The sequence below is a fragment of the Nicotiana tabacum genome, chromosome 18, assembly GCF_000715075.1.
Source record: "Nicotiana tabacum cultivar K326 chromosome 18, ASM71507v2, whole genome shotgun sequence".
NCBI classification, from domain to species: Eukaryota; Viridiplantae; Streptophyta; class Magnoliopsida; order Solanales; family Solanaceae; genus Nicotiana; species Nicotiana tabacum.
Genome location: NC_134097.1, coordinates 60,029,303 through 60,056,817, shown reverse-complemented (window position 1 = coordinate 60,056,817; position 27,515 = coordinate 60,029,303). Strand labels below are relative to the sequence as shown.

The following is a 27,515-nucleotide window of genomic DNA, read 5'->3' as shown; positions in this document are numbered from 1 at the left end:
CCCTTTTAAGATTATAAAAATAGTAAAATTAATTTTTGGAAATAAATTGAAGGTATTAAAATGATTAATGACATATAATTATCAATTTAAAAATACTAGACTTAATTTTCATAAATATAAACGCAATTAAATCCTAAAAGAGGCTAATATTGCAATTATGTGATTTAGCTTTAAAAAATACTAAATAAATTTGTAAAAATTTGCGAAAAATTCCCTTAGCTATATCTTAGCATGAATATAAAATTCCAATAAAGGAATTACCAAAATAATAATTTTGGAAATAATTATTGGTTTTTTTAAGGATAAAAGAGGGAAATAAATTGATTTAAAAACCTTAAAAAATTATGAAAAAAATAATAAAACATTTGGATATGCTTACATATGCATATATATATATATATATATATATATATATATATATATATATATATATATATATATATATATATATATATATATATATATGCCATTTTGAAGGGTATTTTGCATATTGAAAATATATAGGGAAAATTTGGGTATCAACATAATGTAGTTAGGCAATCTATTAGAAATGTAAAGCTGACTAACAATGAGGCCGAGTATGAGGTCATGATTGCAGGTCTCGAACTGGCTAAAAAACCTGGGAGCCGAGGTGAAGCCAAGTGTGACTCCCTCCTTGTGGTGAACCAAGTGAACGGGACGTTCAAAATCGAAGAGGAACGGATGCGAAGATACCTGGATAAACTATAGATAACGCTGCATTAGTTTAGAGAGAGAACTTTGCAATATGTACCTCGGGATCAAAACAACAAAGCCGATTCTCTTGCTAACTTGGGATCGTCGGTTGATGACAATGAATTCAACTCAGGAATACAACTCACGAAATTGGTAGTGGAAGAATGCCACACTGAAATAAAATCGACAAGCTTAACCTGGGATTGGAGAAACAAGTATATAGACTACCTGAAGACCGAGAAATTGCCCTCATATCCTAAAGAATCGAGAGCTCTACGCACAAAGGCAGGTAGGTTTAACCTATCCGAAGACACCCTATTCAGGAGAACATTCGATGGCCCACTCGCCATATGTCTAGGACCGGGAGATACCGAATATGTTTTGAGGGAAGTCCACGAAGGCACCTGCGGGAACCATTCAGGTGCAGAATCATTAGTTCGTAAGGTAATCAAAGCCGACTACTACTGGATCGACATGGAAAAAGACATGAAGGAGATCTTACGGAAATGTGACAGATGTCAGAGGCAAACACCAATGATTTACCAGCCCGGGGAGCTGCTGCATTCGGTCTTGTCACCCTTGGCCATTCATGAAATAGAGAATGGACATCATCGGTCCCCTACCATGGGCACCCTATAAGGCTCAATTAATATTATTTATGACTGACTATTTTTCTAAGTGGATGGAAGCACATGCATTTGAGAAAGTCAGGGAGAAGGAAGTTATTAATTTCATTTGGGACCACATACTATTCCTATTCAGAATGCCGACCGAGGTTGTGTGCGACAATGGGAAGCAGTTCATCGACAATAAGCTGAGCAAATTTTTCGAAGACCATAAGATCAAAATGATCCTATCAACACGCTATCATCCTAGTGGGAATGGACAGGCAGAGTCTATGAACAAAACCATACTCCAAAATCTTAAGAAGAGGTTGATCGACATCAAGGGAAAATGGAAGGAAATTTTTCTCAAAGTCCTATGGGTGTACCGTACAACCTCAAAATCAAGTACTGGAGCCACCCCATTTTCATTGGTCTACGGCACCGAAGCACTAATACTGGTCGAAGTAGAAGAACCGAGTCTCAGGTTCTGATATGCGGCTGAAGAATCAAATAACAAGGCCATGAGTATAAGCCTCGAACTGTTGGACGAGAGGCACGAGGCCACTCTCGTCTAGTTGGCCGCCCAAAAATAACGGATCGAGAGGTATCACAATCGGAGAGACAATCTCCGACACTTCAACGTCGGAAACTTAGTATTAAGAAAGGTGACACTGAACACCCGAAACCCAAACAAAGGGAAGCTAGGGCCGAATTGGAAAGGTCCATATCAAATTATCAAGATCACTGGCAAAGGATCGTACAAACTTGAAGCAGTGAGCGATGAGCGGCTACCGAACAACTGGAACATAACCCACTTAGAACGATACTACTGCTAAGGTATGACTCCATTCATTACCTTCCTTTACATATATTACAAATTGGAATAACTCTTGTATGTAACGGCTAAGGAATGATGCAACTCTAAGGCCTGAAAGCACGCGTTGCACTCTTTTTCACTTGAACTGGTTTTGTCCCAAATGGGTTTTCCAGCAAGATTTTTAACGAGGCAATAGTGGATCGTACTAAACATATAACAGAAGACCGGTTATGCACCAGAGTCGAAGATCACATCAACAGTACCCGAGCCCTCTCTACGATCGGCCTCAAATACTGGGGGCCATCACCCTTAGATAATGATTTTAGCAAGGAAGGAAACTTTATGCTCGAACAGTCTAGGCTCGATGGATAGGATTTATTTTAAGGGACAAACAGTCAAATGAACTGTGCCCACATAGACCACTTAAGCCATAACACGAAGCTTGTACACATTTATAATCTTGTATGTTGTGCACAGAAATGAAAGAAAGTTTCTACCATGTAGATACATATTTTGTCTCCTAAAAACTACTATATTTTGTTCCTTAAGGACATCGAGCCCAAGGGCCATCTCTATCCGGATCCAAGAGATCACCCCCACTCAGGGACTATCGTCCAAGACAAATTTGGATGGCTTGGGATGTCAAAGCCCAGAGGCACAAAAACCTATTAGGCAGTGCCTGAACCTTAAAGGCTATGGCCACTCCCATTAGGGGACTGTCGTCCTAGGTAAGCACGGACGGCTCGGGTATCGAAACCCGGGGTAATATGCCTACTGGGCAGTAACAAAACTTAAAAGGCTATGACCATCCTAAACATGACTTGGAGATGTTCGAAACCCATAACCAATACATAAGGCCTTAAAAATTTGCAAACCGGTTCAAAAGCTACCCTTAGCAAAATTATAATCTAAAAAATATTCTAATAAGCACTTTGGGGAAAGCTTCTGGTCATACCAAGCCCCCACGAGTCTTAAGCAAAATTATATCGAGAACGATCCTTGTTCGAACCTCTGAACAAGACCTTATTATTACGTGCTAAGGCGTTCGAAATCTTTGCAATCGTAAAGAAAAAGCAAAAAGAAATAAACCTGAAAATTGTCGAAGGGAAAAAGGAAGATCCTTGTATATATATACACATATAAAGATCTTTACAAAGGACGAACGACCTCAACAAAAAATACAAAAGTACAAAAACGAAGAAAAATCTACAAGGTCCCTAAGCCTGATCTTCGCCGGAGCCCGCCTCATCACCGGGACCATTGGTATTTTCTCCGCCCTCGGATCCTCCAGAACTCGGAGCCTTCCTCATCCTCGGGATATGCCAACTTCTTGGCCTCGGCCTTGAGCCTCTTAAGATTTTCGATCTCGGCCGATAGGTCGAGACCTCGAGCATGAACTTCCTCTAAAACCTCCCTTCGAGACTACCACTTCACTTATTCGATAATGCCTTTCAGGTGGTCTTGGGTTTCCCCAGCATCAGCTTTGTACTGGGCCACCATCTCTTCAGCATCGACCCTGGTTATTTCTGCCACTGACTTGGCTCCTTTAAGCTCCTTGGCAAGGGTATCCCGTTTGGCAATAGTCGAGCCCAGTTGAGACTCGAGTTCTTTAATTTTATGGGACCAGTCCTTATCTTTCTCTCTTGTCGCTCAAAGATGGGCCTTTGCCGAGGCCAGATGCTCCCATGCATGTCACGCCCCGAACCTGGGGGGCGATACCGGCACCTGGTGCCTCACCTAACCTTGCATACCAACTTGCGACTAAGGGATTCTAAACATATAATGTCATAATTTGGCCATGGTGCCACATTGCAAGACAAATTGTGAAGCAAAATATAAAACTGAACGGAAACTAATGCTGACTAAATATCAATATAAAGCTAGGCCGATAAGGCCGTCATAACTACTACAACTAACAAACCAACAAAATATACATATAAGGCCTACACGCCCAACATACTGCACTAACTGACATGATATGTTTACAAGCCTCTACTGATAGATGTACTGTGATCGGAACAGGGCCCCGACCTACCCATAATATATATACATATATACATAAGATGTACACAAAACTCGGGCCACATCTACTGAGGAGGTCTACCCGTCTGTCTGTCTGAACCTGCATGCATGAAATGCAACGCCCCCAGAAAAGGGACGTCAGTACGAAATAATGTATCGAGTATGTAAGGTGATAAAATAATCGAAAGCTGAAACTGAATTGATAACATAATAACTGAAAGTAACTGGAAGTCAAAGATGATCTAGAGATATACTTACCTGCTGATACTGACTCAACTCTCTCAATATAGTAAGTAAAATAAATGCTCGGCCCTATAAGGCTCGCAACGTGTAACTGATCTGCCGTAGTAGGCTCACTCATAGGCACTCGGCCATACTAGGCTCTGTATCTCGGCCATTCTGGGCTTGCTCATAGGCGCACATCCATATTAGGCTCGGTATACAACTTACTATCTGATCAGAGGTTGCCCAATAGGGGCCTGCCCATCGATTATAACTCAATGGCAAAAAAATATTATGTATATATATATATATATATATATATATATATATATATATATATAGACCCTCTGCTCTCTTGACTGGAAGAAGACAATTCTCAATAAGGGAGAATACTGCAACTTATGAGACTAGGATAATGTATACAAATTCGGGAGTATGAACTTCTCTTTATGTCTCGTCATCAAACACATGTAGTTACGAGATCATGCCAAAATGAAGGAAGGGCTTAGCCTTAACATACCTTATCACAATCTTTCCAATCACCAAGTTTAAATCACCTCTTCGCACTTTAATCTACAACAACGATAATAATAATATCATTAAGTTGCGAAAGGTACAACTATCGCACAACAAACGACAAGCTTATTTTGTATAAAAACGGGCAGCATCTCCCCTAAAATCCTTACTTGCTCCAAATTAAAGATAACACCAACAACATAAGAACACAACAACAACAACAACATATATACATTAATTTCTAGCCTTATATACACCATAAAATACTACAAAACAACCCAACACACCGCAATCTCTTCATACATAAAACGACCATCGTAGTAGCGTCAAATAACCCGAAAATGTTACGACAAATGGACATACCACCAACCTACATCTATATGGTGTTTCTCCACACCCTTCCTCCTCTAAAACTCCACAAAATAGTAGTAAAACACGCAGCCTAACAGCAACACAAAATAGTCCGCTACAAGTGAATAACTCGAACTCACAGCTTCCAATCATCGTCTCGTGAGTTCTTACAAGTATAGAACGACTTACCATGAATTTACAGCAAAAAAATGGATGAAAGAGAGAAGTAAACTTACCTTCTTTGTTGGATAACTAAACCCTTATCTTGGTTCTTCAAACTTTAGGTTTTACCCCCAATTAGAACTTGAAAGGGATAGAAATTCAATTAGGGTTTGTGGATAATTGAGGAAGTTTGCAGGGGTTTAGGTCTGTTTATTTGTAATATATAATGAGGTTTATATTGCAGGATATAAGCCCTTAAATGGGCTCTTTAGCTAACCCGAAATTGCCTCTTTTTGGGCTCTCATTTAACCAAGTAGGTGACACACCTACTTGTCACCTAGCAGCCTGCGCAGTCTTGCAAAAATGCATATATCTCTCTATTTAGATGTCATATTGATAAATGGTTTAATGCGTTAGAACTATACTCATAGATATTCAATTTGATGGGTGGAACACCCCATGACTCTAAGTATATTGGGAGAAAATTGCAGTTACATTTGACCCAAAGTTTCAGTAAAACTTATGAATGTAACTTGTGATTACTTTCATCGACTTTTGTTCCACAACTTGCTTGTCTTCAAAACATAACACACGACTATCATACGACTAATATAATTCATAACATAACCTCCTTATCATGTTAAGCACCCTAGTCTGACCCCAAAAGTACATGTTATAACATTCCCATCTTGTTGACTTTCGATGAAACATTGTTTTCTTCCATTCCTTTAGCTTCTGAACCTTCCAACCCTCTCTGTACTTTTTGTTCATGATCTTCAATATTTGTAACCTCCGAGGTAACATGATTAACTTACTTTATATATTTCAAATATTATCTCATTTTTAGTCCTACATTAGTTTGCTTACATTACACTTTTATGTATGCAAATATAGGGTGTAACAGGACAGTCTCCATTTCCAAAGCTAAATGATCCATTTTGGCCTTCCACTCTTCGGCCTCGGCCTTGACCACCTCCATCTCGGCTCGAAGTTGGTCAATCCGATCAAGATTTTGGTAGACCTACAGGTTTTGACCGTTAGTCGTCATGATTAGCTCATCATCACTAACTTCAAAGATCTTTACATGTTCCACCAGGTTGGCATGTTCTTTCTGAGTCGCGTCTAACTCGGCTTGAAGGTTCTTGACTTCTCCTTCCCGTTGCTCGCTGAGAAGTTTATTTATGTCCCTCTTCTAAGCAAGCTCTTTGACTTCGTCCTCGAGTTGGTTAAGCTCATCTTGGTAGCGGAGAAAGGTTTCATGGTGAAGCACTGAGGCTTGCAAAAGGAGGAAAGGAAAACTGAATCCGAAGATAAAAGAAAGTGATAACACCTAACCTAGTTCAATGCCTATTATGCCTTGTTGAACAAGCATGGCGCATCCATCTCGTTTATTTTTGCCTGGTATACTTCGGTTACCAGGTACCGAAGGTAACTAGCTATCCCAATAGGGGCGGAAAGAACCCGGGCATCCTCTTGAATTGTGATAACAACCGATCACTTCTAACTAGGATCCATGCTCGGGGCGGGGAACCGGTTAATCAGCCTTGGGATCAAGTTCGACCCACTAACCTCCGAGGATAAACTTTTCCTCGGCACCTCTAAGTCACCAGACCCGGTGACGTCTTCCAGTGAGGTTGAGTCTACACTATCAAAGAAGCATTGAAGAGAATCGTCCGCTCCATGGATCCCTTCGTTGGATCGTTCCTTCATCGCTCGTGCTTCATCAAACATGGACTCTGTGATCGAGGGTGATCCCGAAATTTCTATAATGCCGGGCGGGGCGGAGCCAACATCTTGAGGAGTCTCGACCATTGCCCCTAAACCAGCATTGAGCACTCGAGGGGGACTAGCCTCCGTCTTTCCACCTCGGCTATCACCTGCTCCTCAGGGACAGATGACTCGCAGGCCAAAAAAGGTTTGTCCTCTTCGGGCTCGTCCCTGAGCCGGTAGAGTAAGTTCGAGTCAGGCACACAGGAGCTGGAGCTTTCCTTCGGCTTACGAGCCAACTTTCTCCTAGCTCCAGGAACTCGGGCCCCTCCTCCTTTTCTTCTCTCTGGTTGTGGCTCTAGACTGCCCCGAAGCAGGAAGATCAGTAGGTAGGTCCTCACCCCCTACCAAGGGCCTAAGCTCGATGGTCTTAGGAAAGCTTGCAAAAACGGGAAAAGAAGCAATGAAGACATAGTATTGAAAAAATAAAGTCTAATGTTACTTATTTAGAGAAAGAAATCTTACCATGAGATCGGGCCTCTCAGAGGCCCTTCGAGAGCTCGCGCCACGAGCACTCGGCATAAGGCATCTGCGAACAAATGCCCCCAATCCATTCCTTAAGCCGAGGAATGGTGTTTGGGACTCAAGTAAGGGATGCATCACAGCAAATACCGATAAGAAAAAGGAAGACAAAACACAAAATCGACGTTTAAAAGGAAGTTACGCTTACGTGATATGTTCCACTTCTCGGGGAACGAGCTCCACTCGACAGTATCAGGTCAGCGGTCCTTACCCGGACAAAGCGTCATTGCCAACCTCGATCCCGATCCTCGCCGATGCTTGAAAATTTGCTAGCCCGGCATGTAAGCTTTATCAGTCCCCTCGGAAGATTCGGGGACTGTATAAGAGGAGTAGATGATCGATGGTGAATGTGCACGAATTGATCTTGTTCACAAAGAATCGAATGAGGATAACGATCCTTCATATGGGTGGATTTGGCCAAGGCATACGTTGTACCTTCTGTAGAAGTCCAAGATGACCGGGTCTACCGGGCCCAATGTGAAGGGTAAGTGTAAACACTCAGATATCCCTCAACGTGTGTTGTGATATCATCATCGGGCCCGGGAATCACCAAATCCTTATCATCCCAGCCGCAGTCCTTTTGAACTACGGGAAGAACGGTCTCGGTAATAGATCATATGTACCGTGACACCGCCTCACATCGGCCTTGAACCGAAGAAGGTTTTTCAACCTTGAAGTCATCATTGACCGAACACCCCTCGGGGACGAACATTTTCAAGGGGGGCTCGGCTGCCGGTTCATCAGTTACCACGCCTAGGGCGGTCTCCTCGACCTTAGGGGTCGACTGCAAAGCAGAAGGAACATCTTTTTGGGGAACGGTCTTTGAAGTCTTTGCCATTTCCTTTATCTGGATAAAAAGGTATGAAACCATGGGGGAGAATGAGGAGATGAAGGGTGAGAACTAGTTAACAAGTACACTAGCTTAAGTGAGGGGGTAAAAAAAGGTTGTAACTTGAAAAACGAAGGTAAGAATATTGAGGGATGAAAGAAGACGATAATATCTCAAAAGATCGAAGGTAGAAGCTTGGTCAATAGTAAAAAATGAATAAAGGAAGGGGTATTTATAGGGGCTTGGCATCGTTTCACATTTAGACACGACCTACCGACCGCTGACACGCGTTAGGAGTCATTATGACGCGACTAAAGGGATGTTTTTGTTTCTTTGTCATTTTGTGTCGCAGCGTGTTGAAGAAGAGATCGAAGAATTCATGTCGTTCCTCGTCGTTTCCATAACACTTACTCTTTGAGAAATGAGGAGACTATCTATATACGAGTAAAATCAGACCCATAAGCCGGCCCGGTTCCCAATAAAATAAATCGAGTAAGGGACGTGATGACAAGGAGCCGGAATCGAGGTAAGGGACCCATCGAGACAGGTTCCGGGGGGCAGGACGCCGACCCTCGAGTATATCGGAGCCATGACCCTGGGGACCTGTCCAAGTTCCAAAAAACTTCAGAGAGCATTATTGGGCAATCGAACACGCGTAACGGAAGGCTGTAATATCCGTAACTAACCGGGTATCATGGTGCAGATCTCGGCACGTACTAACGGGAATCCAGTAATTAGTTAGACGAGAGATTTGTACCTTTTATGGAATTCTACGTAGAGTAGAATTACCCTACTATATAAAGGGGGTCTGATTATTCATTAAGAACAACACATACATCAAAGCATTATACTATTATTTTTCTGCCATTCAAAGTTCTTGCATTGTCGATAAGTGTTTCATTATTATAAGCCCAAGATCGAAGACAGATACGTCATTGAGGCTGCCCTCGAGTCCAAAATCATTCCCCCCTTTTATTTTTCAAGCGGTTTGATAAGTTATTATATTTTTTATCTGTTTATTCCAGCAATCTTTGTTGTTTGTATTGAATAAATCCACGTATCCTTAAAACACTTACAATTTAATTGTTATTCTATTTTGAGGGTAAACAAATCTTTACAAATTTGGTATCCAAGTTAACAATAAAGATCCTCGGAAATTCTATATAACTTGGGCGACTACTAGGTCATAAAATCCGAAGTGAAAAGTATTTCACGAATCCTACTCCTACTAGGATTAAGTGCTAACGTTCTACAAGAACCAACCAATAGGACCAAATCTTTCACCAGATCCTTCAACTAATTCAATATAATTGACATATTTGTTAGTAATCAAAACCAAAATTCACTACTTATGGAAAAAAGACGAAGATGGGTATGAGAAGAGAGGGAAGCTCCGGCTATAGTTTTTTTTTTTTTTTGTGTGGAAGAATTAGTTTTCAGCTTGTGATACCGTTAAATTATATTTTTGGGGAGAATCAAAGTTAGTGTAGCGTACCCGCGCTCTCGCGCCACAGTGGCCCACGTGAGATATTTATGAAGAGGGAGATACGGGCCGTTCACGTACGACCTTTTCACGTGGCAGACCAAAAATGACCCTCTCTCCGCTTCCTTCCAACCATGCCGCTCTCGAATATCCAACAAAAAATCCGACGAATCACGCAATCCAATCTTCACACTTTCACTCTCCTTAATTTCACAATTTAGTTCTTTCTAGAAAATAAAGATGACGGCATCGACCGTGGTGGCGATACTTCCTGCTCCTCAGCTTTCATCCAATAATTTCAACCGCATTTTTATTGCTCCATATCGTGCGTCCTCCATCATAGGGTAATTGTTTTTCCTGAGATTTTCCAGTTGTTGCAATTATTTCCGTGCAGTAGTAGATAAATTCACTCTTTTTTGCCCTTTTGGTGGCAGATTGAACTCGAGTAAAAGACCTCCCGCTGAATTGTTCGGGCAGAATAGTTTCAGTAAGGTAGGATACCCTTTCTTATTGTTATATTTAAGATTGTGGTGTCACAAGTTTAAATTTTTTGAACATTTTGGAAAAGACAAAGGTGATTGTTGAAAAGTCAGTGACATAGTCTCTTGGCTTTAGTTAGACAAGGGAGCATCACAAGATTAGACCTGCTAAGGTCTATGCTCGTCGTGCTGAAGAGCAGCGTGTGATCAAGGTACTTGCATTTCTCTCTTTATATGTGTATGTGTGTACATTGTTGCTTGGAGAATTTGAATTCCTTCTTTGCTAAAAGACTAATACTTTTATGTGCTTATTTACGCGTGTCTTTGCTGTTGGTAATTAAAGATGTCATTTGCTTAATGAATAATGTTGAAAGATCTAATGGTGGTTCTCCAATTTATCACCTATCAAGTTTTAGATGTTCTAAATTGATCTTGGTTCCTCCGTAGACGCGGAAATGAGATTTCTGTACATTGGGCTATCCAATATGGCCTCTTAACAGCGAATATACACTAGGAATGTTCATGAGATGAAATATGAATTGGTATTAAAGTTTGTTTAAGGCGTAAGAAACTTTTGCAAATTCTTTACTTGCTTAGCATAAAATATCCCGTGTAACCTTCTGAAGTTGGAATTCTAAGCATGAAATGCACATTTTTCACTATTTGATTGCAAGGAAAGTTATGAGAAAATATATTCCTAGAAAATTGAAGTAAAAGATATTAACACTTGCTAAGCATGAAATAGATTCCGTTTGTTTGCAAAGAAAGTTATGAGAAAATGTATTCCTAAAATTGAAGTAAAAGAAAATTAACACTTGCTGTTTAAAAGAAAAAGAAGGAGTTCATCAAAAAAGATCAATATATGTGGTATTGATGTAACATATGAGGTTTGATTCCTACAGCTTCCCTTCTAACCATCTGTGAAGTCAACAGATTTGATTTTCATGCACTTCTCTTTTCCGTTGAACAAACAGTGTGTAGGCAAATCCTTCTTATTACATGGTTTTCTGGGTGCTGTACAATGCCTTGAGTTTTTCTATTTGGGAATCTGATATGCTGAATTACAGTCTTCACCGTTTTGTTTCATCATGCGCAAACTAGGATGACATGTTTAATGATTTAGTTGGGTCACCGAGATCTATGCTAGCGCTTTGTTTCAGAAAGTGGTATGAGCACCTACTTTAACATGCCATATTCTAAATCAGACTAAATCAGAAGATATCCATTGTCAGAAATAGTACGCTTTACGGCATTTGACCAGTACTAGGTACTACCTGAAATCACAATTCTACCTAGACATATTGTGAAAGTTATCTTTTTTGTGATGTTCACTTTTTCTGGTGACATTAATAGAGTGATATAGGAATTGATGGAGCCAATTGCTCTGGAGTTTCTTATCTCACATATGATCTTCTTATACGATACAGATTAGATTATCCTAACTTATCCTAATTTTGTAAACCAAACTACTGCTAATTTTGCTTTCTTTTGTTGTTTCGTGTTTTGACTGACCTTTGTTCTTGAAAGCGAACAACTATTGCTACTGTTCTATGGAAAACTAATGATTTGATTTCTTTAATGTGCTCATGATTTTAGGAAGAAGCTCCTCAAATGCTGGAGACTTTCCCTTCATTTGAAATTACCCCTGGTCTTGCTCATCCACTTGGAGTATCAGAAATTGAAAGTGGAATAAATTTTGCAATTTTTTCTCAGCATGCTTCTGCAGTTACACTTTGTGTAATTCTTCCGAAGAGGTTAGGCTGAAATCATGCTTTTGGATTGTGTATTTTGTTGTCTTCGATAATTCAATTCTAGTCTTAGTTGCATATTCTAGCTGTTTTGTTCTTCGATCGGTATTCCTGCCTATTAAATTTTGTTTAGGTGTAATATGTTCTACTGTCTTCATTGTCTATCAAGCAACTGGTTTGCCTAGTTATTCATAGTCTTGTATTTTGTCCACATTGCAAATTATTAATTTAATGCATTTTTATCCGTGTAAGTTCCATATCAAAAGTGTTCAGTATGGTGCTTGAAATGATTTTGAGGTGTGTTTGGAGAATGCTGAGTTAGCTCGAGCCAACTGTATCATTTGCACTTTTGCAACTAGTAATTATGACTACATTTGGAATGAGAATGTGGGAAAAACAAACGAATAAAAGAAGATTGGAGAAATGCACGAAGACAACTATTTTAGGTGTGGGCTCATTTGTAAATACTTTGTATAGTATATACAGTTCATTCATCTGATTTGAGACACCAATACATATTTATATATTTGAGTATCCTCTAACTCTAGTCTAATATAATCAATTAACCTAACACTTCCCCTCAAATGGATGCTTAAACAGTAGTATGCTATGTAACTGCTTTGTAGATTGGAAAGGACCCGCTAAATATATCTTCAAGTTGATTCTTCGACTTCACATATCTAGTAACTGTATCTTCCCAGAACTTCATTTCTCTGATGAAGTGATTGGAATCTGTACGTGTTTGATTTTTTCTTGGTATACAAACTGTGGTGTAATATGAAAAGCAGTTTATTAAATAAAAGAGTTTTATTTGACTTACCTCTCCAAACTTTAATTATCTGAGTAGCTTTTCGATCCATTAGAGTTTGGATGTTTGTACCATCATGGATTGATGTTCAACGTATTTTAATCATGCAATTATCTTTTGCCTCTTGCTCTTCCAAGATATAAGGTTGCCTCCAAGAAAACATAATGATATTCAAAGGTGGAACATTTATTGGATGGTGATCCTGTCTGTTCTGCGTTTACGTAAATGACGATTTTCTCCTGTCCTCTATCTTTGTATCTCAAAGAAATTTTGTTTAATGAAAGGTACGGGTCATTACGTCCCAGTGTGACACAAAGAATGTAAAGAAAGGTTTGCAGTGCTTTCCCAAAAAGAAAATATCAGATTGAGTCATAGAGATTGTTTAATTTACCACCGTCTTTTTATTTTTTGGTGAGGTTACGAACTGTCTATGTCTGTTGGGATTGTTAAGAGGCTTGTAATAGATGCTTGTCATTCTGGTCCCTGGAGTATATAAATAGAACTATAGCTTTTCGTTCTTGTCTTCTCAAGGGTGTTGAGTGCATACTTCCATTGTGAAGTAACAATGCATGATATTCATTTGGCCACCTCAGTGCCAAGATGTATCCTAATCTATCTAGTTCCTTAGCCTGAAAATGTTGAAAGGGATATCTCGAGTTATCAACGTCTTTCTATCGCTGTCACTGATAATTTTGTTATTGATGGAAATCACCAAAGCAAATAAAAAGATTTTTAGAGAAACACTAAGAGAAAGATGAAATGGTTTACTTCATTGGAGTCATGCCAAACTCTTGGATGCTGGTACTAAACTTTGTATGCGGTGAAATAAGAGGGGTCTATTTCTCGCCGCTAAGGTGCATTCGGGGAGTCATATCAGCACCTCGAGGCTGCGGGATTACGATTGAGCTCCTTCCTTCGAGGGTCGTCCGCGGCCTAGCAAAGGTTTCGAGGATGGGGAATTTGTCCGCGACCCAACGAAGGTTCCAAGGATGGGGATCCCCAAGGCGAGCAGCTAGAATCAACAAACATTAGCACCGTGCCTAGCCGTCCCATCCCCGTATCTTTGCATTTAATGCACTCTGTACTATATTGTATCCCCTCTCCTATATAAGGGGAATCCATGTCACTTTGTAAAGGGCTGATGTAGCTCCAACTATTCTACTCAAGTGCAATATATCTCTATCTTCTCTCTAACTGGATCGTTCGCTCTAGCTCGAGGCCGCTTTAACATTTATCGCTTTCTTACTTGGTCTTCCTTTATTGCTTGGTATTAGCCATAAGAAGCCTTGGTTAATCATATCTTAACTGTTACTACCCTCTATAGCTTGAGATCGACCCCAGGTATCGACCCGAGGTCCTCCATCGACCGGTCCGAAGCTCGGACAGTAAGCCTTTCGGTTTAATTATTGCTTCGTTTTAGCTCGGATTTCATCGTTAAACTTCATATTCTTAGCATCATATGCATTAACAACTAGCATAAAAATAGATCACGTATTTTTAGAGTCCCATTTACAAATTTAATTGTTGTTACCGTTTTCATGGTAAACAGTTTGGCGCCCACCGTGGGGCTAAAAATAATAGTGATTATTTTCTTGCTGGTTTCATTGCACAAACGTAAGTTACCTTTCACACTTTTTCTTGTCCAAGATCTCTTGATTTCAGGTCAAAATGTCTGGCTCGGTAAACAGAATCGAGAACGACAACCTCGAAAACCACGGAGAAAACGGTGTGGCTGTCCCGGCCGCTGGAGCACCGCCACAGAATCTCGATAACGCGCCCGGACCGATTCTAGCGGACGCAGATTCATAGGACGCACAACAAGTCGACTAAACTTCCCACACTGACAGGAGCATACGACACAACGACCGACAGGAAGCCCAAAAAACCCCAGCCTGGGAAGAACAGGAAGTTAGTCTTCATGTTATTTTTGAAATGTTGCAGGCACAACAGTTGGCCTTTGCTCAGTTGCAAAGCCATCCGAAGACTCCCAGCACAGCAGCACCGGAAACAGCTCCCCCTGCCGAGCAAGTGCTCGAAAGATCACTTGAGGACCTCACCAGAAAGATCGAATCGGGTGAGAAAATGATAGCGGCCAACGATAAAAAAGTCGAGACCTACAACTCTGGGGTCGATCAGATCCCGGGAGCACCCCCGGTCCTGAAAGGTGTAGATTCGAGAAAGTTCGTGCAACGGCCGTAACCAGAGGAAGCGGCTCCAAAACCCATCCCACAGAAGTTCAGAATGCCAGAACTCCCAAAATACAACAGGACCTCGGATCCCAACGAACACGTCACCGCCTACACGTGCGCGGTGAAGGGCAACGACATAAAGAACGATGAGATCGAGTCGGTCCTGCTGAAGAAATTTGGAGAAACGCTCTCGAAGGGGGCCATGATGTGGTACCACAACTTGGCTCCCAACTCCATAGATTCGTTCGCCATGCTGGCGGACTCCTTCGTAAGGGCGTACGCTGGCGCCATCAAGGTAGCAAAAAGGCAGTCCGACGTATTCAAGATTAAGCAAAGGGAGAACGAAATGCTGCAAGAATTCATGTCTCATTTTCAAAATCAGATACGCCAGATGGCCCAGACTGGTACATTCGGATCCTTCCCACAGGAACTACAATTTGATTTGCGAGTTTCACAACTCGCACGGGCACCGAACCGAAGATTGCATGCAGCTCCGAGAGGAAGTGGCCCGATTGCTCGATAACGGGCACCTTCGGGAATTTCTCAGCAACCGGGCTAAAAATCAATTGCGAGAAGGAGAAATAGCCAAAAGGAACAAAGCAGACGAGCCCCAACATGTCATCCACACGATTTTTTGATGGTCGCCCCAGACGCATTCAAATAAAGGACTACTTAGCAACCGCCGAATAAAGCGCCAGAACTCGAGAAGGCCGTAGCCACCAAGGTATAATCGCCCATCCCTCTTTCCATCTTTTGCTTCACGATAACTCTTGTGCAGGTCCATGACCAAAGTAATTAGGACGACACTCCGGCTCGAAGATCTGGAGGCTTCAAAGCGTCGGTTGCACTCTTTTCCTTTGATCGGTTTTTTATCCCAGAACGGGTTTTTACCAGCAGGGGTTTTTAACGAGGCAACATCCACGCACTTCCCAAGGAGGATTCAGCGAGCCCACGTGACTTTCTTTACAACCAGCCCACTCCGGGAAATGACAAATGGAGCCCCAATAGGAAATGATATACCGGACCGAACGGTCCAAGGAGCCGCGCCCCCGCTGGCCGAGCTCGCAACAACAAAACAACATGTATTTACGCCAAGCAATAAAGAATATATTTCAGCATCTCGTATTCTAGAAAAGGGGATTTCAACATGCTCACGGCAAGGGCCCCTCCACCGAATGCATCCCGAAATACTCGGAGACTTAGCGTCAACGATTTGGCACCCGCACGGCCCCAGGATCGGAACTCCGGGCTCATAAAGCCCCAGCAAGATAACTCTGAGCTCACGAATAACGGCCTTCGAGCCTAAGCAAACTCGATGACTCGGAGACTGTTTCCAATCGCCTTACACTGGAAAACCCAAGGCCGTAAGACCCTCGGTATAACCAGATCTATTCTACAAAGAAACACAAACTGTAAGACCTCAACAGGCATGATAAAATTGTAAGACCTCAACAGGCATGATAAAACTGTAAGGCCTCAACATGCATGACAAACTGTAAGACCTCAACAGGCATGAAACTCAAAATCCCGAAGTTTAGGCTGTACGTCGCATTTGTCAGAATCCCGAAAGGTCATACCCTCGGTGTAGACGCCTAAACTATCACTCGGGATCAAAATGGCTCCGGCCAAACACATTTGACTACGGTCAAAACGGCTGATCCAGCCAAATTAACGCGACTCGGGGATGCTTGACCGTCGCTAAAAAAATCGCAGGCCACTCCTTCGAATATACTTCTGAAAGAACCGGTTAAAACTCGCTTCCCTCAACAGTCAAATGAGCTTCGACCATGTCAGCTCCAAATCACAAGGCTTCGAGCTACTCAACCTACGAGCTAAGAACCTTCCGAGGTGCTCGAACATTGCCGTTAACGACTTGAAATCGATGTTCTCCCAGAACTGGCGACAGGTCAGGCAAAATCATTTCAAAAAGACCTTAACGAGTGGAAACTAAGCCTACAAAACGCCCACGAGCAAAAGCATAAGAGCCATTGTCGCCAGCCAAACGAGCTTCCTGGCCGCACACTAAAAGGTCTCAACGGCCAAACAGCGTAAGAGCCATTGTCGCCAACTTGAAAATTGAAAACTTGAGGATTAAAATGAGCTCGAATCGTAACCTGATTCGGAGACCGGATCCAAAATAGTTAACTACACATGCCTAAGGGCCACATATATAGAAGGTCGCTCCGACCCAAGGCGTAAGAGCCGCTATCACCAGCCTATGCAAACGCAAAACTCGAGGGTAAATTAAGCTCGAGTCGAATCCCGACTCAGAGACTGAACCCGAAGACGGTTAAAGCACGCAAGCCTAAGGGCAAAAAATGAAAGCAACTATCGCCGGCCTGATAAATATCAGGGATACATTGTAGGTTCGGAGGTTTCTGCCAATCCAAGGTCGAATCGACTCAATTGAAACCCTAATGAGTGGAAATACAAAAGATACAAATTGCGGGATCCCCTTCTTATTTTTACATATTGACGGTGGAGTGCAATCTCAACCTACGACATATAATGAAAGCTATATACACAACGAAGGAGGCAGGGAATAGATGTTCCCCTTTTCGGCAACTATGGCCCATTGGTCTCCTCCTCATCGTCCTCAGCATCGGACAGAAGGAACTTGGCATCATACTCCTCTCCTTTGGCTTGCTCGATCTCCCCTGAGAGATCAAAACCCCTGGCATGAATATCCTCGAGCATTTCCCTCCGGGATCTGCACCTCACATACTCCTTGTTATTGCTTGCACGATCAAGGGTCTTCTTTAGCTCAGCTTTAGCAGCAACAACGCTTCTTGAATAAGCCGCCATTTTCTGTTCCGCCCTGGTATTGTTCATCACAACCTCGGCCCGAACATTCACCACTTTGGTTTTCGCCCTCGAAAGCTCGGATGAGAGTCTTGCGATCATCTTCCCCCGAGCCGAATCATTCGCACGGGCAGTCTGGATTTGCGCCTCAAGAGCGGAAGCCCCGATCCGAGCCCTCTCTTTGGCCACTAAATGGGCATTCACATGCGCCTGCAGCTCGGTGAATTTGCGTTTGGCTTTGCCAACCTCACCCCAGAGTTGTTCCAGCTCATCTACCTTATCCTTCAACTGAAATAGCAAAACATCAAGGCGACAAGACAAAAAGGGAATGCAGACTAGCGTGAAATGCAGGGTACCTGTTTCTCCAAGAGGGCCTCCCGGGCCCGGCTCCGTTCCACCTCACGCTGTAAAGAGACGAGCTCGCTTTCCTTTGCCGCACAAAGAAGCTTGAGCGATTTCTCCCTATTCCGAGCCTCTCGCAACGGAGCCTCGCAACAAAGCAGTTCGGTTTTAAGCCCGTCAAAGGCCTGAGAAAGGAAGCCAGATAAATAAAAATAAGGGGAGCGCAGGGTTAGAACATTCTTACAGCAGTCGAAACTCACCATAAGGCCAAAACGCTGAGCCTCGTCGAAGGCCGAAGCAATGTCCGACAGTGTGCCACTCCCGGAAGGTTGCCGATCGACCGAATCGCTCCCCCCTTAACCACTGCGAAGAAGTAGCCTCACTATAAGCCTTCTTGCACCCCAGAGAATCTTTCCTTTTAACGGCTCTCCTTGACCCCGGGGCCAGCAACCTCTCCTCCTCCACCGGAGGACTCGGCCTCGCCTCGAAAGGACTCCCGGCACCTGCAACAGATAAATCAGATGAGCCGACAAGAAGGAAGCATCTCTTAGGGGGCAAAACGCCAGGCACCTACCATGATGCTTCGCCTCCCATCTCCGTTTTGATAGATCTCGACACTGGCGCCTATCATAAATCGAGCAAGCTGCCAGCTTACGAGACCACTCAGCTAAATCAGGGACCTCGCCGGGCGACCAATGAGTTGCAATGAACAAAGAACAGAAAGATATCATTACGGGGCCAACCTCATGTTGAGATAGAGGCAGTTCAAACGAAGCACTTACGTGTGAAGTTCCATTTCTCAGGAAACAACAAAAATTCTCCAGGGATAACATCGGTCATTCGGATTCGAACGAACCGATTCATCTATCCATGGTCCTCATCCTCCTTGCTGTCGATTACAGGAGCTCGGGTGGATCTACGCTGAAGAGCAATCAGGCCCCGATAGCGCAATGGCCGGTACAACCTCACGAGGTGGCTGTGGGTAAATTCTATCCCGACCTTGTCAGCCAAATATCTTAGGAAACGACAAAAATTCTCCAGGAATAACATCGGTAATTCGGATTCGAACGAACCGATTCATCCATCCACGGTCCTCATTCTCCTCGCTGCTGATTACAGGAGCTCGGGTGGATCTACGCTGAAGAGCAATCAGGCCCGGATAGCGCAATGGCCGGTACAACCTCATGAGGTGGCTGTGGGTAAATTCTATCCCGGCCATGTTAGCTAAATATCTCAGGAAACGACAAAAATTCTCCAGGGATAACATCGGTCATTCGGATTCGAACGAACCAAATCATCCATCCACGGTCCTCATCCTCCTCGCTGCCGATTACAAGAGCTCGGGTGGATCTACGCTGAAGAGCAATCAGGCCCCGATAGCGCAATGGCCGGTACAACCTCACGAGGTGGCTGTGGGTAAATTCTATCCCGGCCTTGTCAGCAAAATATCTCATTGATTGCACTATTCTCCCAAGAAAGGGATGAACCTACACCAACGTTACTTGATATCTTCTACAGAAATCAAGCACGACCCGGTCCGGGGAACCCGGCGCAAGAACATGAATATACACACTCAAGAATCCCTCAACATATGTCATGACACTCTCCTCGGGGGAAGGTACTTGCAAAATCGCGCCTTCCCCCATCCACATTCTTTTCTGATCATCTCGAGGTTTTCCTCCCTCACCGATGAAATAATCCTCGACACATGCTCTTGATGGCTCGGAACATTGGGAGGTTTCCCCGGTGTGACAGCCTTCCTCGAGGCAGGGCACCTCGAGCGTCGCTCTCCCGCCATCGGAGGTGAGCCGCTGGTACTGTCCGAATGTGGAGCACAGGAGAAAACTCCCCTCCGACCGATGATCAGGCGTCGAAGCAGTGGCCACGACTACGACAGAATAGGGGGGAGAAGATGAGGATCCAGGCAAAAATTCTCTGAAACAGGGAAGCGGAAGGACAATGCACAAAGCGCCAGGCTCTGCAAAGGAGATAGGCTTATCAAGAACTGCAAAATCGCCACTTAAGAGACAGATGAGCAAATATATAGAGGCAAAGCGACAACTGCCCGCTTACCCAAGAAGGCCAATTAATTCTGGCCGCGTTAACGTCACCCTCTCCTAGGGAAGCATACTGGCGGAATCACTCCGGCTCCCACATGTCTCAGAAAATTGCGGGACCTCGGGAGACCCCCGACGTCATAAACATCGGTTCGAGAGGAGCTGTCGACTCAACCACGGGACATGGCCAGTTTCAGGGCCCCGGTTTGTCCAGATAGAAGGCCCTGAAGGACCGATGCCGGAATGCAAAAGCAAAAAGGCAAGGAGAAGGGCTGACAGAATGAAAGCTCCTTTTATACATTGACAAAAAGAAAAAACATCTTTACACTGTCCATTTCCCCGGGGGCAACATACAAAGCAAAAGGGAAGGCATACAAAAAAAAAGGGAGACTCGGAGACTGCTCCTCGTCACTATTGTCTTCGCCCTTATCGGGGGCAATCAAAAGCGCCAATCTTTCCTCCACTGCACGGGCCTCCTTAAGATCAGCTGACAGGTCGATGCCTCTGGCCCCGAGTTTCTCCAGGATCTCTCTCTGCGCCTCCGCTTTGGCATGCTCGATAGCTCGAATTAGTTTCTGCTCAGCTGCCATGGATATGTCACGAGCCATTATATGCGCTGTGGCCGCATCCTCTCGATAAGTAGCAGCATCTCGTTCGGCCTCGGACTTAGCTGCGGCCAAAACAACAATCTCCCTGCGAGTATCAGTGAGAAGATCCCGGGATGTCACCAATTCCCTGGCCACTATTTCGTTTCGCTGTCTCAGCCCGGAGATCTCCGCATTCAACTGATTAATCTGCGAGCCACTCTGCTCGACCTACGGGAGAAGGGCAAGTCAATGAATATACGAATACGGAATGTGTGTGAATACGCGGTAAAAAGTCGGGTACGAGCAAGCAAAATACCTGAAATGCAAGGGCCTTCTCCCGGAGCGCCGTCTCCAAAGCGGCCTGAAGCTCTCCCAACTCTTTATCTCCCCAGGCCGCGCGAGCCTCCGAATCCTGCAGCTTCGAAATAACTTTCTTACGCTCCTTTTCATGATAAGAAAGCTCCCCGCGAAGCCGGAGGATGGCATGGTTGTACATCTCCTTACACTGCGGCACAACGAAAAAGTTAGAAACACGACGAATGATGCCTGAGGACGAAAGAAATGCGCAAGGAATGACTAACACCTGCTGCATGGACTTCTCCGCCGCTTTAACGACGCCAGGAATATTGAGATCAGCTCTGTCGATAACGCCATCGAAAATGTTGGCAATAAAGTCTCCCCCTTGGGAGGAGTCAGCAGTGGTGTCGATCATCCCGTGGGCATCCCACAGTTCCCCTGATGAAACCGGAAAGTTCGAAATGAAGTCGTTCAGTTCGCCGATTTCTCCAAGTGGCAACCCACGTTCCTGGAAGGCCCCGAGCTCCGATCCCTCAGGATCGACACCAACGGTCCCCCTAGTAGAAGCCGCATCAAATCCGGCTGCGCGATTCGAAGCTACATCAACGTCCTCTTCAAGGACCCCCGGCCCACGAGCCCGACCAGAGCCAGCCGTTCCGGACTCAACAGCCTCCGACCGGGGCGCCTGCAAGTCTCTCGCACTTGACCTTGTTCTCCTCCTTAACGGACTTCCATTATCGTCCTCTCCTTCGGTATCAAGATTCGACCCTGAGGGTAGAGCAGCAGTCCCGACAGTGGCTCGACGCTCGAGTGACCTGGTTTTCTTTGCCGCAGGACGGACAACAACTGCCCTGCTTTTCCTCTTCTTGCTTGCGCCAGGCTCTAAGGCCCCTACTTCACCATTAGGGGGCGGCCTCATCTGCATATTCTCGCCAAGACCTGCGCCATCACAATAACCGCGATACGCTTTCGCTAAGGGCTTAGAAGGAAAAACAAAATGCAAAGCATAGGCGGTAAAGGAACCTCACCATGATTCTTGGCCACCCAACGCTTCTTAGCCAGGCCGGTCTAAGACCGAATGCGGTACGGGAATTTCTCGCTCAATCGCCCGATCCATCCCAACAAATCTGGGACCACCTCCGAATGCCAAGCAGCGGCTGAAGAAAGCACAAAGAGATTATTATGTCAAACGGAAGAGTAGTCGAAAAGCGGCTAAAGGGAAAATCGCTTACGTCGAGCGTTCCACCTCTCCGGAAAGGGCATCCTTTGGGCTGAGATGATATCCGAGGTCCTTACTTGGATAAACCTGCTCATCCATCCTCAGTCCTTTCCCTCATCGACGCTCGTGAAAAATGATTTTTTAGACCGATGGCGAAGCTTGATTAAGCCTCGATACAGTCGAGGGCTGTACATTCCGATCATATGATTAAGGGTAAAAACCTCACCTTCAACTCCTTCGGTGAAATGTCTAAGCATCAACACTATCCTCCAAAAAGAAGGGTAGATCTGACAAAGTGTCACCTGGTATCGGTCGCAGAAGTCAAGAATAACCGGGTCGATCTCCAGGGGAGGAGACTCGACGGATTTATCAGGGCCCAGGGTAAATGGGTAAGAGTATACATAAAGGAAGCCAGCCTTGAAGTCAGTAATATTATCGTTGGGACCGGGAATCTCCACCTCCACTGCCTTGCTCCATCGGTAGTCCTCCCTCACCTTGCTAATATCGGTCACTACGCTAACGTATCGGGACACGTGCTCACACCTGCCCGGCGTAGATGAGGTAGTATCGACATCGAAATCCCTTGACGTGTCGAGATCAGGCGGGGTACATTGTTCCAAAGTGGGAAGCAATCTGGTTTCTTCCTTAGGTGATCGGGACGGCGATGCAATGTCGGTCCGTCGGGGAACCGTCCTAGAAGTTCTAGCCATGTCAATGGTAAAAATCCTTCTATGAAAAGATGAAAGAGTGTCAAATACAAAATTCTGACTCGCGGGCTTGTAAGTGGGGTGAAAATGGGAAGTATCTAGCAACCGGTGCATTTATAGGAATCGCTGGGGAAGCAGAAAGGACGAGCCGATGGCAGTTCGTGGGTTTTCTCGATTACCGCATCTGACGGCGGCCTTGCACGGTTCTCTGGGGCATGACATTTAATGCTCTTAGACGGTTGACGTCACGACAATGATGACCTCGAGACGACGATTCAATATCGTTTTCTATTACTTTACTCCAGGAAATGCGGAGACTATCTGTATTCGGTGAAATCAGAGGGGTCTATTTCTCGCCGCTAAGGTGCATTCGGGGAGTCATATCAGCACCTCGAGGCTGCAGGATTACGATCGAGCTCCTTTCTTCGAGGTTCGTCCGCGGCCCAACAAAGATCCCGAGGATGGGGAATTTGTCCGCGACCCAACGAAGGTTCGAAGGACGGGATCCCCGAGGCGAGCAGCTAGAATCAGCAAACACTAGCACCGTGCCTAGCCGTCTTATCCCCGTATCTTTGTATTTAATGCACTCTGTACTATATTGTATCCCCTCTCCTATATAAGGGGAATCCATGTCACTTTGTAAAGGGCTGATGTAGGTCCAACTATTCTACTCAAGTGCAATAATATCTCTCTCTTCTCTCTAACTTGTTCGTTCGCTCAAGCTCGAGGCCGCTTTAACATTTATCGCTTTCTTACTTGTTCTTCCTTTATTGCTTGGTATTGGCCATAAGGAGCCTTGGTTAATCATATCTTAACTGTTATCCCATTCGCGACTACCCCCTATAGCTCGAGATCGACCCCAGGTATCGACCCCGAGGTCCTCCATCGACCGGCCTTAGCATCATTTGCTCTAACAATTAGCATAAAAATAGATCACGTATTTTTAGAATCCCATTTACAAATTTAAATGTTGTTACCGTTTTCACGGTAAACAAACTTACTTTTGTATCAGAATATATTGTGATCGACGTAATCGGCAGACAAGATCCCGGACATCCGATAACATAGACCTCATCCTATTCAAGTGATGAACATGCGAATAACGATGACAACCATAAATGACAACAGATGCCGGATGATAATTGCGCGTACAAGAGAAAGTACAATCATAGTCAAGGCCAAATATATGCTTATATATTTGGACTAGATGTTCCTTAAACCTACAATAGTTTGGACCAACATTAATCATGTACATCGAATGAAATTCAACAATAGAGTTGGAGAGCTAGTGGAGCAAGCTTAAGTACCACTGGGATGTGAAACAGACCTTTCTAGCATAATCTGATATGATGGATAGGAGAAGGTACTTGTTGATATAGGGATAGAGATAATGGACAAGGGCGATAATGACATGGTGTGCTGAAGATAAATGAAAATAAAAATTATAAACAGAACGAGATAGAAAGGTGATCAAATACATTTTCTTAAAGCCATCAAAAGAGATATGGAGGAGACATGTCCATAACAAGTGAAGAGCCTGACATAGGAAATGTCATCTTAACCTAGTCAGGTGGAACTGATGTCAGTGATAAGGCAAGAGCAGTGGTGCTGTTGGAAAATATTGTAGTGGGAGATACTAATAAGAATGCCAAGAGGTTGCTCAGGTAAGACTTCAGATCATTAAAAGGTTGAGATGCGATGATGTAGAGGGGGTTAAATGAGTGTGGTTATAAAAGGTCACATCAGTTTACAGAATGTAAATGGGCGAAACATATCTTCGTAGAGAAAAATAAGTTATGCACGTAGCATGTAGTTCTAAAGATACAAGAAGGGAATGTAAATTAAATGCATTGAGGTCGCGCAGTTGCAAGACAGTATTGTTTTTTGGAAGTATGCAGTAGATATTCTCAAAAGAATTGGTATTGATGGACTGCAATATGTTGGTCCCACAGGTCTTTGTAGATTGGTACTGGATTAGGCTAGCCATGTTCAGATCCTAAAAGGTACCAAATGCTAGTTGGAAAATTAAACTATCTAGTACTACTAGACCAAATATTTCTGTTACTGGATGTAGTAAGTCGATTCGTGGGCTCGATATATACGCCATTGGGATGTAATTCTACGAATTTTAAGATATATCAAAGAAAGCACCAAGTTTGTAGGGATTGTTGTATGAAGACAAATGAAACTATCAGATGATGCAGAGTGGGCCTAGGTCTGTTCACCAATTGATGGATGATCTAAATTTGGATATTGCTTTTGTTGGTGGGAATCCTGTATCATGTTAAAGTGAGAAGCAGAACATTGTTATTCGATCCAGTGTATTAGTTGAATATCCAGCCCTGACAGTAGCAATGTGTGATCTCATATGGGTAAAACAATTATTTAGAGAATTGAAGTTTGTGGACGTTAAAGAAATGGACTACGTTGTAATAAGCCATTTTCTCAAAAGAACTAGTCATTTAAAATGGATTTTCACTTTGTTTCAGAATAGTTCTTTCCGATAAAGTGTTACAGAATCAGTTAGCTCAAATGAACAATTAACAAGACATCTTTGCAAAGGCTCTCAAAAGACAGCAAAGACAATACATTTGTAACAACTTGACGCATATGATTTATATGCTCCAACTTGAGAAGGGGAGTGTTGGTTATTAACTATCCCGCATCTTGTCCTCCATGGGAGCCACACCCAACTTCACCCGGATATCTTCATTCCTAATCTTATTCAGCCTAGTGTGCCTGCACATCCATCTCAGCATCCTCATCTCTGCAACTTTAATCTTCTGGATGTGAGAATTCTTTACTGGCCAACACTCTGCACCATACAACATGGACGGCCTAACCACCACTCTATAGAACTTTCCTTTCAGTTTCAGAGGTGCCTTCCTGTCACACAAGATGCAGATGCTAGCCTCCATTTCATCCACCCCACCCCTGTACGGTACGTGACATTCTCGTCAATCTCCCCATCCCCCGGATAATCGACCCCAAGTACTTGAAGCTCCCTTTCTTAGGGATGACTTGAAAGGCAAGCCTCACGTCCATGTCTGCTTCTCCCGACATGCCAAACTTGTACTCCACGTATTTTGTCTTTGTCCTGCTCAGCTTGAAACCTTTAGACTCAAGGGTCCGTCTCCAAACCTTCAACCTCTCGTTAACTACGCCTCGCGTCTCATCAATCAGAACTATATCATCTAGCGAATAACATACACCATGGCACCTCCCCTTGAATATGGTGTGTCAGTGCGTGTATCGCCAGAGCAAATAAGAATGGGTTGAGCGCAGATCCTTGGTGTAACCCTATAACAACAGGAAAATGCTCCGAGTCGCCCCCCACTGTCCTAAACCGAGTCTTAGCTCTATCATACATGTCCTTAATCACCCTAATATAAGCCACCAGAACACCTTTCACCTTCAGGAATCTCTAAAGAACTTCCCTAGGGACCTTGTCATATGCTTTTTCTAGGTCAATAAACACTATGTGCAAATCCTTCTTCCTCTCTCTGTACAGTTCAACCAATCTCTGAATAAGATGGATAGCTTCCGTGGTAGAAAGACCAGGCATGAACCCAAACTGGTTATCAGATATCGACACCAACCTCCTTACCCTCGCTTCCACTACCCTCTCCCATACTTTCATGGTATGACTTAGTAACTTGATGCTCCTATAATTGTTACAGTTCTGGATATCGCCTTTGTTCTTGTATAGCGGTATCATCGTACTCCACCTCCGTTCTTCTGGCCTCTCCTTCGTCCTGAAAATAACATTAAACAACCCAATTAGCCACTCCAATCCTGCTCTATCCACATACCTTCAAAAGTTTACCGGAATTTTGTCTGGTCCGGTCGCTTTGCCCCGCTCATCTTACGCATAGCCCTACAACCTCCCCGACCTTAATGTGCCTAGAACAGCTAAAATCTCGGTGACTCTTAGAGTGTTCCAATTCTTCAAACACAATGTCTCTGTCCCCTTCGTCATTCAGCAGCTTATGAAAGTACCTCTGCCACCTCCGGTTTATCTGAGCGTCTTCCATCAACACACGACCTTCCTCGCCCTTGATGCACCTCACTTGGTCTAGATCACGAGCCGTCCTCTCTCTCCCCTTGGCCAGCCGGAACAACTTCTTGTCCCCGCCTTTGTCCCCCAGTTCTTCGTACAGGCGACCAAATACTGCATTCTTAGCTTCCGTGACCGCTAACTCCGCCACCTTCTTAGCTTCCTTATAACTTTCTCTGTTCGCGCGAATGACACATCATGTAATAATAAAGA

General features: G+C 43.9%; 1 protein-coding gene across 4 annotated transcripts in view; it reads left to right on the top strand.

Moving 5' to 3' along the window:
* The first annotated feature begins 9,722 nt into the window (after positions 1-9,722).
* LOC107771936 (isoamylase 3, chloroplastic) overlaps positions 9,723-27,515 on the top strand; it is an 85,495-nt gene continuing 67,702 nt past the window's right edge. For all 4 annotated transcript variants that reach the window (XR_012702070.1, XM_075236894.1, XM_016591399.2 and 1 more), the window contains exons 1-4: positions 9,723-10,354; positions 10,445-10,502; positions 10,630-10,701; positions 12,086-12,243. Coding sequence is in view for 3 of the 4 variants with exons in the window: in XM_075236894.1 (XP_075092995.1) it covers positions 10,251-10,354; positions 10,445-10,502; positions 10,630-10,701; positions 12,086-12,243 (392 nt within the window). In the remaining variant the exon portion in view is untranslated. The remainder of the gene's footprint in view (positions 10,355-10,444; positions 10,503-10,629; positions 10,702-12,085; positions 12,244-27,515) is intronic.